Raw genomic sequence first — 20,676 nt, 5'->3', positions numbered from 1 at the left:
TTCTACCTATGTGACTCATAGGTGAACCTGAGTTGAGAACTTTATAGACAGCTGAGTGGAATTATTAAAAGTGGAGAATTCTAGCCTTAGAAACATATTAGTAGAACTGAGTCAGCAAGGTGTGGTGCTGGAAGAAACTGAGAAAACAGTCATTGGGCAACTCACTAGGTTAGTAGTTTAATTGAAAAAGCAAAATGATATTGCATGTTCATACTTGCAATGCTCAAACTTGCTAATGTTAATAATATTTTAGAATCCATTCATGTGGTATAACTTGTCCTAGCAGCAGTTCTTCTAAAGTATTAAGCACAGAATTAATCTAATGCTGCCCTGGATTAATAGAATTTTAGAACAGTAGATGGAGCGCTTTAAACAGGACAAATGATTCTTTAATTCTTTGATTTTGTACCCAACCAACAACTTGCCATCTGCTAACAAAACAAATGACTCTGTTCACTTATTTGGACAAATACAAATCAGATTAACAAAGGGTTTTTTTTGAAATATGAGGAAATATGCCTCCTACTAAAGCATCATAAGCAAGTTCAGAGCCCTTTTCCATTAGAGGGTTCCACTGCCTTCTACTCACTCTTATCAGCAGAACGTTGTACTTGCATGAAATTTATTTATTTATGTCTTTTAGCTTTTGTGTAGTTTTTATCTTTTTAAGATGGTAAGCCGCCTGTGGTAAGGTGGGTGGCCAATAAATTTGATAAACCAATAAATAAATACATTTGTTATCTTTGTTGCTGAAGCTCTGTCCTGGCTCAATTGCCTAGGTTTTAAATCACTGCAATCATCTGATTTCCCACCAACTAATCCGTGACCATAATAAGTTTTACCTAATTTGAGATTACCCAAAGAAGTGTCAGAGTAAAGGAATAAATACTATTTTAACACAATATAGCCAAGGATAATGGAAATCTGACTCAGATTTCCTGCCTCCAGTAGATCAGGTGAACTTTGACCTATCAATACTTCAGCTAACAGAAAACTACACAAGCATAAAGCATGCTGCCTATGCTGTTGATCCCTATCCTGCCAAGAAAGCCATCAAATAGTGGACTCTTCATTTACTATGAAGTGAGCAAGTTAAGGAAAGAGATTGGTGGAGTCCCCCAATACTTTCCCCCTCCCTCCAAACTATCAAATAACCATCATAAACTAGCATCATAAAATATTCATCAGTTGTTCTTAAGTTGGATAGGGTTGAGAAACATGTGAATTTTGACAGATGATGAGATCAATACCTTGTGTCAGTATTCACTGCAGGCTTTGCAAAAGCTAAGGGCCTTGGGATGAATGGAGCTAGAAAAGGTAACAAGGGAAGTGAGGAGCTGACCCTTGGTTTTGCCAGCATATGACAAGAAAACTCCAAAACATTGAGGGTTCAGGGTGTTATTATTTATTTATTTATTTATTTATTTATTTATTTATTTATTTATTTATTTATTTATTTATTTATTTAATCAATCAATCAATCAATCAATCAATCAATCAATCAATCAGATTTCTATACCGCCCTTCTCCTTTCGGACTCAGGGCGGTGAACAGCCAAAGTAAAACACTTATACACAAAAGTTAAAATAGATTTAAAATAATTAAATAAATTTGGCCCATAATTTAAAACATTTCAATTTAAAACTAATTTCAAATTTTAAAAACCCATCATAAAATCAGGACAGCCCGGCTAACTGAAAGAAGTAGGTTTTAAGGGCCCAACGAAAAGTCCGGAGGTCTGGGATCACTCGTATCTCTGGGGGTAGATTATTCCAGAGGGTAGGTGCCACCACAGAGAAGGCTCTCCCCCTGGGGATCGCCAGCCGACATTGTCTGGCCGACGGCACCCTGAGGAGGCCCTCTCTGTGGGAGCGAACTGGCCGGTGGGAGGCAATTGGTGACAGAAGACGGTCCCGTAAGTACCCCGGCCCTAAGCCATGGAGCGCTTTAAAGGTGATCACCAACACCTTGAAGCGCACCCGGAAGTCCACCGGGTGGTTTATGTGGTTAAATAGGAGAGATCCTGCCTTACAACCCCTAGCACCTGTCAATTATTTTTCAGACTCCTTTAGAATACCCATATTTACCACTTTTTCAGATGAATGCTTAAAAGTCACCTATCTTTAAAAGTAGGCCAACTAACACTTGATAGGCAGACAGGTGGTTGCTTGGTACAGTGGTAAAACCTCCTGCCATTTCACTTTGCACTCCTCCCCAATCCCGATTCTGTTTAAGAAGAAAATATTACTTTACAGCTGGCACAGATAAGGACAATTTGAAAGTGCTTGAGATATGGAGTTAGAATAAGGCTGAAAACAATGTCATGAGATATGGTAGGAAAAAAGTTGCTGATTATGTTTGTACAATGGCTAGGAACAAGCTGAGAAGTACATATCTTTCACAATGCGACCAAGCACAATCATTTAGCATAACATAAGGAAATTCTTCAAATGTTTATAAATGGACTAATCAGGAATGTTTCAAACACGTTCTTAAAAGTTCATAAAGAAGCCAATAAACTGAGCACGGATTCAAGGATTACAAAGACTCCAGGAAACTGCAAACCTCACATACTGTAATTAATGGCTCCTTCAGAACAGCCCTCAAGAATTCAAATAGATAAATCAGCACCTATAAGAACAGGGCTCTCTTATGTTACTCACTATACAAAAACACAGCAAAAACAGCCCCCAAAGCAAGTGATTATAGTATTTAGGAAATTACAACTATATTATAGTATAGAATATAGTATTTAATACTATATATATATATATATATATATATATATAGTATATTAAATTAATATTATAGTATACAGGATATTATTTTACATGTAAAATAAAAATTTCCCAAAGAGATGACTGTCTTCTATAGCAAGGGTCTCCAACTCCTGAGCCGTGGCTGATTACCAGGTCATGGCCCTTTCGGGACTGGGCGCACAACCGGCGGGCGAACACACGGATGCAGCTCCACTTGTGCAAGTGGCAGGCACTTGCATGTGAAGCTCCATTTGTGTGCATGGCGGGCACTTGTGCAACTCATACAGAACCATTCCCTCTTCCCCGACCAGGCCACCAAGCCAGAAAGGTTGCGGACTGCTGTTATCTAGGATGATTTTCAAAAGCAAGGAGGATTTAATACCATTGTTACAATGTAGGCCAGTGCCGATTCCTCAACACTACCTGTTTTGGAATAGCTGAATGTTGGATTTGCAATGGGTTCAAAATTAGAGTATACCCCTAAAGCATAGAATAAAATAGAATTCTTTATTGGCCATGTGTGATTGGACACACAAAGAATTTGTCTTGGCGCATATGCTCTCAGTGTACATAAAAGAAACGATACATTCGTCAAGAATCATAAGGTACACCACTTAATGATAGTCATAACGAACAAATAATCAAATCATATTAGGAAACAATCAATATAAATCGTAAGGATACCAGCAACAAGGTTACAGTCATACAGTCATAAGTGGGAGGAGATGGGTGATGCTAAGACGTAACAATTTTCAGTATAATTTACTAATGTACAGTTGTTGTTTTTAAAAAATAACAAAGATACAACTTGCATAACTAATGTAAAGTGAAAAATTCATAGGGCTGCTAATAATTATAATGAAGCTCATGCTGCTTTATTGTCAAGTAGCTGTTCTGAGTGAAAGGACTAATTTCATTTACTGGGGGAATCTGTAGTATCTTAGATCTTGTTGAACTACAGCACACCTTTGAGCAGTTCTAGTCTTTATGGCTAGGGAGGGGCCACCAATTATGCATATTATCTCTGTGTTGTGGTAACAATGATTGTATTTTAGACACAGAGAAGTTACTATAGTACTTGGATATGTTGTACAATCTCCCTAAAAATATGAGCAAGGAATCATCCTGTGGAAAAGGAAATGGAAGAAGTGCTTAGGAAAATATTAAAGATACTTTAATATTAAAGTAAATAATATTAAAGATACACACACAAAAGATCTATATTCTACACACAGTTTCCCTTACAACTAATTATCTGGTTATATCACAGAACCTATAATATGACTCCTTGCCATAGTTAATGTTCAGATTCTTCAAGTTATTTCATCAAGTTCCTAATTACACTGGAAATCAAGCATTAGAATGCATATAATTGAATATCAGCTATTTGTATTTTTGTATATGTGTACATTAATTTAGGTGTGTAAGTTCCACTAAAAACATCTTTGTAATCAGCAATCACTGAGTTTGCTCAGTGCAAAATCTTTAAATGTTTTTGTAAGACTGTCTTTTCTCTGCAATATCTTCAGATATTCTATTTGTTCAGACAAGCAGGCACCAGAATGTATTGCACAACAGAGATTTGAAATAAGCAAAAGAGCAAATCTTACAAAGCAAAATAAGGAATAGGAATTCTCCCACATGGATGAAGTTATTGTGCTACTCCTGTGAATCTAAAGGTGAACTAGGAAGAAAAGAACTTGCTGAAGTATTCATTTAAAATAGAAAGTTGGTTATGATGAACAAACTAGATGAACAAGGCTGAAATCTAGTAGGTGTATGTATATCACTATGAAAAATAACTATGAAAAATCAGCAGCATTGCACAAGTGTGAATGTAGGGGGCTATCATAAAAAGTCAAGGGGATAGATCAGTGGTGAAATCTAAAATTTGTTACTACCGGTTCTGTGGGCGTGGCTTGGTGGGGGGGGTAATGTGACTGGGTGGGCGTGGCCAATTTTTTTTTTACTTTTAAAACCATTTTTTACATGTAAAACCATGTAAAAATGCTTTCAAAAGGCTCTGATGATCCCAGCTGAGTTACCTGATCGTCAGAGGGTTTTTAAAAAACCCTCTGCCAATCAGGCAACTCAGCTGGGATCGTCAGAGCCATTTAAAAGAAAAAAAGTTTTTTTTCTTTTAAATGGCTCTGACGATCCCAGCTGAGTTGCCTGATTGGCAGAGGGTTTTTAAAAAACCCTCTGACGATCAGGTAACTCAGCTGGGATTGTCAGAGTTTGGCTCGTCAGAGGCATTTAAAAGAAAAAAAAGCCTCTGATGATCGTGCAGCTCAGCTGGGCATGGGGGGTGAGGGCAGGGATTTTTCCTACCGGTTCTCCGAACTGCCGCCGCCATTGCTACCTACTTGCCCAAGCCAGTCCGAACTGGGAGCCGGTTCACCTCTGGGATAGATGCAGTAGTAGGTTTCACTTACCTTTGCTACCGGTTTGCAAATGTGAGCCCACATGCAGAGTGTCTGTGATTATGTCCAGAAGGGAGGGCGGAGCCACCTGCCGCTGCCGCTACCAGTTCGCCCAAACCGGGTAGAACTGGTAGAAACCCACCACTGGATAGATGTGATTGTACACTTGGACTCTCACAACTTTTTAAAAAATACTTGTGATGTGTATGGCACATATGAAAACGCATCAAGGCTTCAAACTGCATGATCACAGTCACAGCCCTATTTTTTTTACCCTTCCCTGTGAATACCCAGCCATTAATTTTAGAACACAATCACATGCATATTGATTCAAAAATACATATGATTAATATGCTTAACAGTGATTAGGTTTATTCAATGTACTAAATGTGGGTTGTTTAACCATGGCTTATTGGATAAGCTGTAAATTGCTAAGATTTCAAAATATGCTGAGCCAGATCTATACTTTTAATAGGATTTACACAATGTGCTAAGCCAAAACCATCAAACCATGATGGCATATGACATATGAATCACTGACTCAACTCACTGCTTCATCATAATCAGAATGATCTCCCAGGAGCAATTTACTGGGATTTCAGTGGTTTTTAGCATATTGTGAAGGGATTGGCAAACATTTTTTTGTAAGTGGACAGATCCTGCCTCTTCTCCAACTCTGCTGGTGCAGCTGCCAGGTCAGCAAGCGCAAAGAGTGTTAAAATAGTGTCCAATATTGCTTCCTGTTATGCTATTTATTTTTGCTGATGTCCCCTGTAAACTGCTTTAAAAAGATACATATCTTGAGAAGTAAAAATTAATTGCTAATAATATCTGATTAAATAGAGCTATCTCAAAACCTAATACAATTTTTATTTTTAATAGCAATATTAAAAGTTACAACTACAATGATAAATTACAACCTGTTATCATCTTTGGTTTGACTTGTGACAAAGCAAAGAAATATTGGGACCAGATTCATATTTTAATGATTCTTAACATGAATATAAAACTGAAACCAGAGATTTGTAAGACTACTTGACAAGGAACTTTCTAGACTGAGCTCGAGACAGAAAAAAAATGAAATACTAACTTTGGGATTTATTGATTAAATAAGTTTGTTGTTACAGAAATGGCTATTATATACTAAGTATGTAAAAGTAAAATGTTGAGCCTGAATTTTATTATTTTTATTCTACTGTGCTGAAAAAAAAGTTGGATTTTATCTTCTTTTTTTCCTTAACCCATATCTTTCCCTCCTTTTCCCTTCCCCATTTCTCTATTATTTTTGTTTTCATTTCATATTATAATTTCTTTAGATAGATATAGTTAGATAGACAGATATAGATAAATATAGATACACACACACAAGAGCAAAAAACAAACTAAAAATAAAGTTATAAAATAATCAAAAGAGTAGGAAAGAAAAAGAAAGTGAAAAAATAGAAATGAATGAAAAGAATCTAATATAGTAAAGAAAAAGAACATTTATACAGAAATGACTTTCCTATTTCAGCATAAGTATAAATAATTTCAGTAATTTATCACCTTTTCTAAAAAATATAGCAAAGGATTTCTTTTTCCCACATCCCATTCATCTACAAACAAATCCTTATAACCTCATCATTTTAGTCCTGCTTAGCAGAAGTCCATTAAAGGTTATTAGAAATAACAATATATATATTAACCTTGATCAACCAAAACAATTTTATATTCCTTTCTTTTACTTAAACCTTTAGTTCATTCAAGTAATGTCCTAGAACATGATTTCTTTTCATTTTTTTCTTTTTCCCATCTCGCAAAACTTTTCACAGTTTTAACAAACATCTTTAATAAATCCAGCATGGGAAAATTGTCCAGGTTACTCTCTTGTATCTGCATATCCCTTTTCATTATTAAGATAGCAGCTGTTTCTTTTGTATGTTCAGTGTAGTCTCTTTTTCCATATAATTCTTGTACCCTGTCATTTTAAAATCCATTTTCACATCAGTCTTGTCCAGTAAAAACTGTACCTTTTTTGAGACATTTTTTAAATATGAGGCAGACACTCTGAAAATTAATTTCGGGTCCATTGTTCAAAATATTCTCCAGTATGTCCAATGTTAAAATATTTTACTCCATTTTGTATTAGTATTTCATTTAATTGCAATCTTCAGTTCCTTCCAGCTCCCTCAGTGTTCAACCTTCAAAATCCCATTCCACCATTAAAAAAAAAAAAAGAATTAAAAAGAGAAGCATTTTCTCATCGAATGGATTTTTATAATTAATTCCAAAATCTTATTTCAAATCCATCTGGTCCCTTATCCTGTTTGTAATTTTCCAAGTTCTAAACATCCTTTTGCTTTTTATTTCAGCTCTCCGTTTTTTAAAGTCATTATACTTCTATTTAAAGTTTATTTCACTAAGGATTGAAGGAAATTTAGACTATGCTTTCATGCTTGTTGATGAAAGGTTCCTAATAGTTGAAAAGCAGTTCACAAGCAATTTCCGAAATTGACTGAAAAAGGAAGGATGTGTGTCAGTCAAGGAGCTGAAGAATTATGATAGAATGACATCTCTGAAGATATAGAGAGACACTAGAGGGATGCTTGCCTGCAAAATCAGGCAAGATTGTCAGTTAATCCACTTGTGCTCTGGATGGTGGCTCCTCATGAAACAGATGTTTTTGCAGTTGTCTTGGGAGTTGAGCAGCTGAAAATCCTGGGATTCCATATACAAATCATAACTGTGGTTTAACATATAGTCAAGCCCTGCCATCCTAATTGCTTAATCACACTGGGAAATGTATACACTTCTAAAACTCTGGTTCCTGTAACCTTTAACTGGGCAAAGCAACGTAACAGAACAAAATTTTTTAAACCAAGTCCTCAAATGGGCTAACTTATAGAATGCATCCAAAATCCGGGACCCGTGACTCCTATGGAACTGGAATTTGGCAAATTTTATAAAACATTTTATGACATAAATATTATCATAAAATATTTCCTGTGTTGATGTTTGACTGTGCTATATAATTCAATATGGGCTATTTTCAAGGCAGATACATCTCTCAATATATTCCCAGTTTTTCATTAGAAGCTCTGTCATTGTTGAAGACATTGAGGGATCTGGTAAGGAAATATCTTTGAAATAATGATGCAGCGGGGCACAGGTTGTCTCGTAATCAATCTATAAGATGTAGAGAGATTTCCTTTGCAACAAAGGTAAGATTTCTTTTGGTGAGTTGGGGTGATATAAGGAGACAATGGGTTCATACAATACACTAAGCTAAAACTAAGCAAAAGTATAGGTTGCAGTGTTCTGTGACACCAGCCCTTTGGAGTTCATTCAAATTGGTTTGTTTGTGAACAAACAAGTATGGTTCAGAATGATGTGCAAACTCATTTTCTTAGATTTTTGTTTTGTTTGTTTTGCTTTTTGCAGTTTTGGGGTGGGGAGAATTAAACAAGAATTCTAGAAGACACCGTTTTAGCATTTTATATTATTTTTCATCAGTCCTTCACCTGTTTCTAGAATCTATACTATGTGTGCTTGAAATAGCCTTCTGATCTCAGTATGTATGAAGGGTGTTTGTTAAGGAGAGAGGATTAAGGAAAGGAGCTAAAATTAATGAGAGACTGTTCCTCCTTCTGCAAGCCATCAAATGATTGCACTCATTTCCTGATCCTTTCCTCATTTTCTATGTTGCTTTACTACAATGGGGGGGGGGGGAGGAATTGGAGGCTGCAGCTGTTTTACAAAATAGAATTAAGTCTTCTTGCTTCCTGTCATCTCATATTAATTAAAAAGTACTACATTCAACAAACCAAATTCTTTCTTGGTCATTCCTGCAATACAAAAGACAAAAGAGAAAATCCTTAGGTATTTCTCTCTGAATTCCTATATTACAAAAATGATATTTAAATGGTTTTTTGTACATTGTAGATTCATCCAGTTGAAGTGAATAAAATCAATTGACTTGTATTCTCCCTAGTAGCAGGTCATAATTAGTGGATTATCTTGACAATTCAGTATTGTATTCTTATCTGACAATGAAATCTTGTTTGCAATTCTCCTACTAGTTGCTAATGGTGTCAGCTCCTCAAATGTGTGACTTCCTTTGTTTCCCCTTCAGCTACTCTCTAAGAAACTATCACAATCCAACTTCCTTTTTTCAGAGAAGGTTGAGAGCTGCAGTTGCAGGGGGCTCTGAAGGAAATGGGTTCTCTGGACTTTTTTCAGTCAGGGTTCAGGCTGAAGACAGGCATGGAACTACTATATTTTTTGGACTATAAGACGCACCTTCCCCCCTCCAAAAAGTGGGTGGAAATGTCTATGTGTCTTATAGAACGAATATTGTGGCGGGGGTGTTGGTGTCGGTGCGGTGCTGATCAGCTGTTCTAGGCAGCGGGGATCGCCGCTGCCCCTATCGGTGATCAGTGGCAAGCGGCAAGTGGGCCGCGGTGGCAGCGAGCGGGCCGTGGCAGAGGCAGATTTTTTTTCTTGTTTTCCTCCTCTAAAGCTGATGTGCGTTTTATAGTCCAAAAAATACGGTAAATCTACATTGATTGCTCTTCTGAAAGAACTGGGGCAGTATTTGTAAGACTGTCTTCTGCAAAGGCCTCTCCACATGCATCAGCAACTGAAAGAAAAGGATCCTTCCATGTCCTATTTGTACATGTCATTTGTAGAATCTTGGGTTAGGCCTCTCAATTACTATGTCTGTTGCAGGATCCAATCTGGGTTGTCACCAGGACCAGCAGTTTACTCTTCCAAGCTTTCAGACTCTTGCTGGAGCCCATCCTCAGGGAACCTCTCTCTCACCAGAATGTGTCTCTTCTCTGGAACAGTGTTCTCCCTGATATAGTCAGGCTCTGACCCTGTTAGTTTTTTGCAGTGCCATTAAGACCTGCCTATTTTGATGGTCCTTTGGAGCTGAGGGAACCATTATACTCTCTGCGGATGACAATGGTCTTATGGTTGTTTGTTGTCATGTGATAAGGTATTTATCACATGATTATTAGCTTTTAGGTTTACACTGTTACAATGTTTAGTTTTAATATTATTGTTTGAAAATCTATCAGCTATTCAGAGTCAGACATTATTGGAGGGGACATGCAAGTATATTAGCAATTAGCAATTAATAAAATAGTGCAACAACATCAATTTTCAATAAGTGAAAAACTAGTATTATTTTCTCTGAAAATTATGTCAGTTTTCTGATGCTAACTAAATACAAAAATAGATGGGAGTGGCATGCAAAATACTATTGGGTCATTCCCAGCTCTACATGTGTATGAATCACCAGGTGGATTTTTGTACTAGTTCCTGCTTGCCCATATTCTTAGATCACAGGATTTTCCCAGGCATAATTTTAAATGATTTCATCACCATATAATTCCATGTAATGACAAGACAATAGAATCATTGAGAAATCCATTAATTGACATTTAGGTATTTTCCCCTTTAACCTTATAATAAGGTATCAGCAAAATATCATCCGGAAAACAGAATATAAGATAATCTTATGGAATAAAGTTATCAAACCATTGCACTAATTCTCTATGCAAGACAACATTGGTTCAAGATCTTACAAATAGAAATGTACATAGATAAAGAAATATCAAACAAATGGACATTTTTCAGAAAAGGCAGAGGGACATGAAATCAAAGAGTTAACATAAAATGAATAATAAAGAGATCATGAGAATACAATATTTACCTTTAACAATTTATAGCAAAACCTTTGTCTATGTATGTAGATCATTCTAGACTCTGAAATACATTAAAACTAATGGTTGTCAAAGCAATGGATTTTCTTCTGAAAGTTTACAATATGGAAATGGAAGAGTAAAGAACTGAATTAAAAAAATGCAGTAGTGCAGAACAAGAAAAAGATAAGATATGGATACATATTGCTATTTGATTGCTATAGTCACCCCTCTCAACAGATGACATTGGGTGGTAACTGTTATAAAACATAAAATGAATTTAAAGCAATTACAAAGCAAATATATACAACACTATGTAAACACACTGTTACTATGGATGGTAATACACCCAGAAAACAAGTCCTGTGACCGTAGAAAGACCCTAAAGTAACTCATCTCCAAGCCTTGGAGGGCTTTGAAGATGATAACCAGCTCCTTGAATTCTACCTGGGAACACCCTGACCAGAGCTGGTATTCAGCAGGTTCTGACCAGTTCTGGAGAACTGGTGGCGGAAATTTTGAGTAGTTTGGAGAACCGGTAAATACCACCTCTGACTGCCCCTGCCCCCATCTATTCTCTGCCTCCTGATTCCCAGCTGATTGGGAGGAAATGGGGATTTTGCAGTATCCTTCCCCTGGAGTGGGGAGGGAATGGAGATTTTACAGTATCCTTCCCCTGCCACACCCACCAAGCCACGCACACAGAACTGGTAGTAAAAAAAATTTGAATCCCACCACTGATCCTGACAATCAATACAGTTCACCAAAAAATGATGTTATATATGTTGGACATCTGACACCCTTTATTACCCATGCAGCTGCATTCTGTACCAGTGGAAACTTGCAGATGCTCTTCAAGAGCAGCCCGACCTAGAATGCACTGTTGCATATTGGACTTACAAAATGAATATAATTTAAGAATGGCAGAAGTGATGGCAGAATCAAACCTGGGTATCCAAACATTTTAAAATAATCTGACAACACAATTTAGAAATTGGAAGTATTCAGCAGAGTTCCTTATGAAAATAAAGAGAGGAAAGCAAAAACCTAAGTTCATGATAAAACATCAAGAAGACAAAACTAATGCCAACCTCCGCTCTTTCTGAATGTAAACTTAATGCAGAAATTAAGGTGGGAAATCATTTTGCTTACTTGGGTTAAAGAACAGATAAAGCGAAGAGGGAACAAACTCTTGGAAGGAAAGCAGTGACAAACACAAACTTATGATCAGCCTATAATATTTACAACAAAGTAGGTCAGAATGGTTAAATTAATAGTCCAGTGGCAACACAGGACTGTGAAAGATGGACTCTGAAAATAAGTTTTCACTGAGAAAAAAAAATTGGATCCCTTCGAATTATGGGTTTGGATGAGACGGAATGGAAGAGGTTACTGGAACCCCTGGAAGTGACTTGTTACCAAAACGAGGCCAAGGTAAGTGGTATTTGTACACGGAACCGCCAGGGATCGAGCCAGACCGACTGGCATGAACTAATTTGATAGTTACTGAGCTGGAACACAGACGTGGTTCATTCTGTTGAGACTACCTCCAGCGTTAAGAGTGATGTAGAACAACTCTACACAGCAACCAGTCTTTCGACCGACAGGAACGGAACTAACCGTTCTCATCCCGATCATTTAACCCTCGCTTTGCGGCTGACTCTGAAGGAGCTCCCAACGAACTCTTAACAGCGCCCGCTCTCAGGTAAGCAAGCGCGCAGGGGGACCTTCGCCCTCGGAATCTTTTTTCAGCTTCCCACCGCATCACCTGCGGCAACCCCTTCGAAGGTCATCTATATTTGTTTGCCGCTTTGTGATTGGATCAAGTCGACGTTCTCGGGATGCGATGATTGCTTCGACGGGTTGCCACTTCTACCCTTTTGGCCACTGGATTGGGTCAGGCGTGGTCACGCGCCACAAGTTGCCATGGTGACGTTTGGAGGTTGGGCACGTAGGCGGGAAGGGAGAGTTGCTTGCGTCTAATTGGCCGACCGTCCGAGAGAAAAAAAAGAGTTCCCCGTGATTCGCCTTATAATTCTTCGCGCCGCGCCCCCCCTTCAACGAAGTTAAGAGCGTGTCACGTGAGGGGCAAAGGTGCTTTACGCCACGGGAGCGAAAACGAGCGCGGAGCTATGAAGTACTACGAGGTGAGGTGGGGAGCAGTTGGAGTCCGAGAGCATCGCGTGGGCCGACGGGGAGGGGGGGCGAGGGGGGGGAGGTCGTGCGGCAGCGGCCACCGGTCAACGGTCGGAGGGGAGGAGAACCAGGTCCTCACTCTCTGACCCTAAGGCAGGTGGTGGGTACCACGCACGCGTGGGATTCCGCTTTGTAGAAAGTACGCATGTGTAGTATCTTGAACAAGCATGCGCTGGGAGTTGGAGGGAACGAGGATGGGCTTTTCGTCGAGTTTGGAAGTGTGGGGTAGCCCTCCTCTGTTTCGTTGGCGTGTCCTCTGTGGGCTTCTGCAGGGAAGTGGTCCGTTTCAGCCTCCGCAGGCTGCTCCTGCTGCTTTATGAAGGAGCGCTCCGAAAACCCTACACACTTTTTGTGTCTTTTGGAGCATTTAACTCTGCTGTCTCCCGCCTGTTCTCTTTTCTCTTTTAAGTGCGATAACTTCCATCTTTCCTTGTACTGATTGCAGCTCTGGGCTTTTTTCTTGTCGGCTGCGTAGAAACAGATCGCTGCGTCTGATTTTGCTTGTTTCCATATTCTGAATTTCCTTTGGGGGAAGAGAAGTGATCCAAAATCGAAGGTTTTCAGGCTTCTTCGGACAGTGGCACCTGTTAGTTAAAGAAAAATAAAGACCCTTGACCAAGATTTGATAGGAAATTGGCTATGTCCAAGTGAATTTTGGGAATCCCCAAGTGGGTTTTGGGTTTTTTTTTGCCTCCGGCTGTCCTGGAACCCCATCATGTTCTTGCAGATCATTTGAAAAACCTAGTCCGTGTTGCTGTCAGATTGATGTGGAAACCGTGCTTTCTGCATATATTCTTCCATGTGTCTTTCCATTTTCCAAAAACATAAAAATGATCATATCTAATATGTCTGATGGGTGATGTTCAATGAGTGGTAGTAGTGAAGTGTCAAATTGAGTAGCCACGTTTGTTGTTCAGTCGCTAAATCATGTTCAACTCTTCCATAGACCATAATATGACAAGCCTCCCCCACTGTTTTCCTGGAAATTCACATTTGTTGCATCAATTACATTATCCATCTCATCCTCTGCCATCGCCTTCTCCTTTTGCCGTCCATCTTTCCCAACATACCCATCTTAGAAATCTTAACTTTAAAATAATTTACAATTATTTTGTATATGTATGTTTCTATACATACTATACTTTCAATATATCTGTTTTTTTAAAAATCTCCAAACCTTTCTGCTGTTTCTTTAATATTCTTGTCTTTTCTGTTGCTTTTGCCATGATTCTGATTACTCAAGAGAACCTAAAAGTCATTGTGCAAGGCAGCTTTGATATGTTAATGTTTTGACTTGTTCAGTTAAACAGGTATTGCAAACCTTACTATTAATTCATCTTTGTACAAAGTTAATTATGTGTTACATTGCTTTATGTTACTGAATATTAAACTTAATCCTTTTTTTAGTATATCACTGAACTGGAACCTTAACGTTTCCTGAAGATTTGCAGAATTTCTCATAGTTTTGATTACTTTATGCAGGAAAGTATTGTCTTAATTTTACGTTTTTATAACTTTTTATGTCTTTTTTCATATTAGTCACTGAATGGAAATACAGATATTTAGGATAGTGGATGTCAATTGATTGGATTCCTTAAAAGTAACAGTAATATGGAACAGAAGGGCATTTTATTTAGTAATACAAATTAGTGTCACCTGCAATGTTCAGACAAGATGCTTAGGCTGGTTTAATGAATTTGTTTTCTGGGTTTGCACAATGTAATACTTTGAATCACAAGCTAAACAAATGGCCTGTGTTTACATATCGTATCATAGTAAGCCACCAAAAAACTCAAAACGAACAAAATTTTAAACTAACACACTTAGCATGGCGTACAACTGTTGCTAGTATATTAATAACTGATTTAAGCAATACCGTATAAAGTTTGAGGACGACAGGAGTGAGGGAGAGAAAGTACCATAAATACATAAACTATCCTGTCTTTTTTAAGACAAGCAACTGTGTTTATATTTGTTATAAGCTTAAGACATAGCCTCTGTGAACCAATTCCTAATAATTATAGGTGAGGGAATAGAATGTTACAGCATAGCTATTGATTGCTACATTTTAGTTCATTGCTCTTTTATGTTGAAAATTGATGCATGATAGGGTACTCAAAGAATATGTTACAGAACCTTCATATTTTTTGCAGTCAGCTTCCAAGACCGAAAAAGAAACAGATGTACATCTTAAAAACATAACCAGCAGTTTTGTATTAGTAAGATTGTTATCTCCTGAGCAGCACAGGACCCTTATAGGAACTTTAAATTAACACAGCTTGCTTTCTTCAATCTAGATTAATTTTTCCTCAGAGCAGATTTATATATTTTTTTCTGGTAGATTCTGCTAAACTAATCCTCAATTTTCCATTTACTGGACATATGCTAATTTATGAAAGTAGAGTAGGGGAGCCTTCCAAAAGGCTTTTGTATTTCATTGAGGGTCTTCTCTTATTTGATATAATAGACTTAGGTTCTTGTGCTACATTTGATTAGTAGGTATGCACTAATTGTAACTGATACCCTTGTTGGATCTTTAGCAATTCACTTTATATCCCAGCTGAATATATCCCATACTGCATTCCCTAGTGTCCTCTCTGTGTTGTATAGCGTTGTATAGTTCTACAAAAGACAGATGCATGTAGAAATTAAATACTACTTATCTAAGAAAATATTGGTATAGACTGCAAAGTAAATCTGAATGATAACATTCAGATTTACTTTGGTTGAATGTTCAACCACATTCTTTGGTTGACGTTCAATGGTTGTCTATATTGTTTTAATACTATGACCACTAGTCACAGTTCCTGTCTAAGAGGGTTCTGCCCTGGACACAGTTGCATGATTTAAAATTTGTTTAGGTATTTGGAATGTTTTTAAAGAACAAAAGATCCTTGTATGGATTGCTTCAATACTTTTCTTTTTCCAAGAACACTTTGTAACTTTTAAATGTTTGCAATACAACTTTTGCACATTTGCCTTACAATCTGTGATGATCTGAACAGCTCAGTATATTTTTCCAGCCTTGAGGTCAGAGCAGCCTTTGCACCTGTCTTGTAAATGGATATATGCTTAGCAGTGCAACGGTACTAAGATTGGCTCTTTGCATTGCCTGCTCAGCTCAGCAGTTTTTCAAATGGCCCTGTCTGAATACTGAGCAGTTGAGTATTTAATATCTCTTCCACAATACCTTGAACTGGTAGAGAATAATAACTTTTCCCAGAATCAATTGACAATATTGCTTATTTGCTGACAGTTTGTAGTTTTTTCTTTCATTAATTTCCTGATTTTAACCTTCATTATTAATAGCAAAGATATGCCCAAATCAGGCTCTTACAGCCACATGCTCTCCAAACAGCCATGTGGGACCTTTAATGACATACAAATGTGGAGGGCATTTAGTTGAGAAAGACTATCCTTGAAGAATATTATTTCTCCAGTCATAACTATTTGCTAAGAAGACAAAGATCAAAGAACTAGGCCATCTAGAGTTCTCCAGAAATTTAGACTAAATTTGTTAAGTCGTATTAGCCACAGCTAGCATGATCAGTACAAAGAATTTCAGAGATCATAATTTAAACATTTGGAGGCCACCATCTTGCCTTTCCTTGTTCTAGTCTAGGCAATTATAAGTGCTTATTTCTCTATTGGGCTAAAGTCTCCTTGAATATTACATGTATATGTTAGTTTACTGGTGATTATACAGAAACGGTTTGCAATTTTCACCCTTCTAGTCTAGGATAAAACCCTGGTGTTTTCTGGTTTTCCACATCTGGCACAGCTAAACATTTTCAAGAGAATCATCTGGCTATTTCTCTATTTAATATTTATATAGTGTTTCTTTTAATTGTTATTAAAATTAACAATTACCAGAACGTAGCCGCAAGGGTGATTATGGGCGCAGCTCGTTACGCCCATGTAACACCTCTCCTACGCGAGCTGCACTGGCTCCCGGTGGTCTTCCGGGTGCGATTCAAGGTGTTAGTTATCACCTTTAAAGCGCTCCATGGCTTAGGACCTGGGTACCTACGAGACCGTCTTTTGCCACCAATAGCCTCCCACCGACCAGTTCGTTCTCACAGGGAGGGACTACTCAGGGTACTGTCAGTCAAATTATGTTGACTGGCGACTCCCAGGGGGAGGGCCTTCTCTGTCGGGGCTCCAACCCTTTGGAATGAACTGCCCCCGGAGATACGGAATATCCCTGATCTCCGTGCTTTCCGCCGTGCCCTCAAGACCCTGACGTTCCAACAGGCGGGGCTAAACATACGAACATGTGAATGATTTTTTAAATGTTATCTAATTCTGGGTTTTATTTAATTGACCAAACTAAGTAATAATTTTAATTAGCAATTTTATGATGTTTGTGTGTCTATATTTTTCTTGACTGTACACCGCCTTGAGTCCTACGGGAGAAAGGCGATATAGAAATATAATAAATAAATAAATAAATTGTTATGAAAATGCATACAAATCTTGCAAAAATCTTAACATTTTATTGTATTCATGTCATCATGAAAATTTAGAGTGAAGCTATGCAAACGGTAATTTTAAAGGTAAAGGATTATTCATAAATCAAAGATGTTTCTCAATGCTTTTATTTTACTCTGAAGTAATGAATAAGGAGTTAATCTCAGCTGGAAGCTTAAGACAAAACATATTGTAAGCAGCTTTTTTGGTTTGGGTCTTACACTCCTTTTAATAAGAATACTGTATGTTTGCATGGTCCAGTATATATTACTGTAATCATATGCAGCCATTCTATAAGTTAGAGGCTGCATTTATAATGACAATGATAAGAAATTGATAGAAACTTAGAAAAAAAAAGGTGTTAAAAATAAATGAAAAAATAAGAATATAACTATAGATATATAAATAGATGTATAGATAAGACTTTCCCTTCATCACAAGTATAAAAAAAAAAAATAAGTAATCACCTTATCTAAAGCAAATGATCTCTTCTTCGCATATCCCATCTCTTAAAAACTTAATCATTTCAATCAGAATCAGTCCACTTAGGTTATTAGAGATAATAAACTTTATCATATAAACCATCTTTATATTTCTTTTACTTTTAACAATCTTGATCTTCAAAGCTTTAATAAGCCTATTTGTAAATCCAATATAGAAAAATTATCCACCCTCTTAATATGTTATTTGTATATTCCTTTTAGTTGTTAAGACATCACCTGGTTTTTTTGTATGTCCAATGTAGCATTTCCCCCCCCCCATATCTTTTGACTGTTCTAAAATCCACTTTTAGATCAGCGTCAGTCTTGTTACTACATTTTGCTCCATTCTGTAATAGTAAGTCAAATTTAACTGTTCTTCTCCTTTAATTGTAATCTTCGGTTATTTCTAGCTCCCCCTAGTGCCGTGATGGCAAACCTATGGCATGCGTGCCTCAAGTGGCACGCGGAGCCATGTCACCTGGCATGCGCTGCGTCGCCCGTTCCTCTTCCGGGTTTCTGGTGCACATCTGCACACAACGATCAGCTGGCCTTTGTGCGTGTGGCAGTGCTGGAAACCAGAAGAGTTGGTCTTCCATTTTCCGGCAACAGCATGTGCATCGTCCAGCTGATTGCTGTGTGCGCATGCGCGGCAGTAGTCAGAAGACTTGCTGGCTGGCACGCATCTGCACACTGGAAACCAGAAGTACCTTATCCAGCGCGCAGGATGTTCCCTGGGCAGCTCCTCTTCCTGATTGTGGCTTTGACGAGTACTTGCGCAAGTGTGAAATGCTCCCTTTTTGGCATGTGGTGCAGCACACGCACGCTCCCTTTTCGGCACTCAGTGCCGAAAAGGTTCACCATCACTGCCCTAGTGTCCAATTGTTAAAGTTTTATCCTATAATTTTTTAAAAAAGAATTCAAAACAAAAATAATTTCCCACAGAAAGGATTTTTATAATTAATTCCAGAATCTTATTTCAGATCATCTAGACCCTGTATATGTCCAAAATGAAAGTTCTAATCAGCCTTTTGAGGTTTATTTAAAAAATTAAGTCCTTAAATTTGTATTTAAGAATTCTTTTGCTAATGATTGAAGGAAGCTCACCCTGTGTTTTTAAATTTGTCGATTCATAGTTCCTAATGGCTGAAAAGCAGTTGACAAGCAATTTCAAAAGTGATTAGAAAGATATGGGAGTCCTATAGCAATTCTATGTCAAGTTGATTTCAGAAAATATTGGCCCTAACTAGATACCTAACAGATGCCACTTATTTCTATCCCTTCATTGCAAGTTCATTTAAACCTATGTTTTCTTCCCCTTACTATTGCATAATGTGTTTCTTCTTATAATTACTAAGAGGTCTTAATTAAAGATAAATACGATAGCTCTGATTAAGGTTCAGTTTGGATAGTTTTAAAATTGTATGTTCCAAGTACAATGGCTATGTGTTGAAAGCTTGGCTTTTTTATATTTTATTATATATTGGTGACTATAAGAATTTTTCTCCCCGCATCTTGATTTCAAAGTTAATTTTAACTGCATTACAATATTAGAAAATACTTTTTTTCAAATCGCAAAATTACAAATTGAAATTAAGAAACTTCATTTAGCCTGCAATTATCTGGGAATAAAACAACTTGATATTATAAGACTGATTTATACTTGTCACTTAACTGTTTCACATTTATAGATGTTTCTTTGGAAATTGTTCACTAGTACATGCTGCCATTTTTGTACAATTTGTGGCATTGTTTCCCTATGTATGATATAAGAAATTCAGTGTAAAATAAAAATCAAACTCAAAATGCAAAGAAACATTTGGTAAATTACATTTGTAAGGCTAAGATTGCCTTTTATGAGCTAAACGGAGAAAGAACTTTTAATTTATTTTGAAAAGGGTATATATATTTCTCTATTCTTTTCAAACCCTTCATCTACTGAGTGTTCAACATAGTTCTGTTGAGTTTCCCTGGTTTGAATAATTTAAGTAAATAATACTTTACTTAATAATTATCTACTACAGTGGTGTGCTTTTTGTCAGCAAACAGAACATCTCACGTAGAAGCCAAGTAGAAATTGCTTTGTAGAACAACTGTAGGCCTTTTAGTTGTTGAAGTTTTGTTGGTACACCAGAGGGTGCTGTTAGCTTAATTTTGGAGAATGTGCATTTCAAATAAGATCTCCAGTGTTTTCCTGGGTTTTTTTCCTCCCCTAAATTTGAACTGATATTTAGCAGAAAAACAAATACCCCATTGCAGCCTAACATAGGATCTATTCCTATTGCTGAATAATTAATCCTAGATCAGTAGAAAACTATTCTAGGATGAGATCTTTTGCCTTCGTTACCTATCTACGGTATGTTCTAAATCTATTGGATCTGTTTTGCTTCACTGATCAGTATTGGTATCCTGACTGTCTACCTGTAAGTGTATTAATGAAAATGGTTAATTCTTCTGTCTTAGCTTTCCTTTCCCTCTCCTAATGTCATTAGCTGGTAGAAAACATCTCCAAATTAGTAAAGTGATCCAGGAATTAGGTGGGATTAGCAACTGTGCACTTCTGTACCCTTCCTCTTGTTAAAGACTAAGCACTGGGAAGTGAAAAGGGGCTTATATGCACACACAATCATCTGTGAACGAACACAAATGCTGATTTCCCCTA

General features: G+C 37.3%; 2 protein-coding genes across 3 annotated transcripts in view; one reads left to right on the top strand and one right to left on the bottom strand.

Moving 5' to 3' along the window:
• Positions 1-12,670, bottom strand: part of DNAJB1 (DnaJ heat shock protein family (Hsp40) member B1) — a 38,342-nt gene extending 25,672 nt beyond the window's left edge. The window contains exon 1 of one of the 2 annotated variants that reach the window (XM_034407409.3): positions 12,490-12,670. The gene's annotated coding sequence lies outside the window, so the exon portion shown is untranslated. The remainder of the gene's footprint in view (positions 1-12,489) is intronic. The other variant, XM_087883624.1, reaches the window with a different exon arrangement.
• Positions 12,671-12,785: 115 nt separating this feature from the next.
• Positions 12,786-20,676, top strand: part of TECR (trans-2,3-enoyl-CoA reductase) — a 57,065-nt gene continuing 49,174 nt past the window's right edge. Inside the window, exon 1 of the mRNA XM_034407399.3 lies at positions 12,786-13,016. Within this exon, the coding sequence (XP_034263290.1) occupies positions 13,002-13,016 (15 nt within the window). The 5' untranslated portion in view covers positions 12,786-13,001. The remainder of the gene's footprint in view (positions 13,017-20,676) is intronic.

The sequence above is a fragment of the Pantherophis guttatus genome, chromosome 2, assembly GCF_059756535.1.
Source record: "Pantherophis guttatus breed Tessera chromosome 2, ASM5975653v1, whole genome shotgun sequence".
In the NCBI taxonomy this organism is placed as follows: Eukaryota; Metazoa; Chordata; class Lepidosauria; order Squamata; family Colubridae; genus Pantherophis; species Pantherophis guttatus.
Note: the sequence above shows the minus strand (reverse complement) of the source record. Positions and strands in the feature narration are given on the sequence as shown.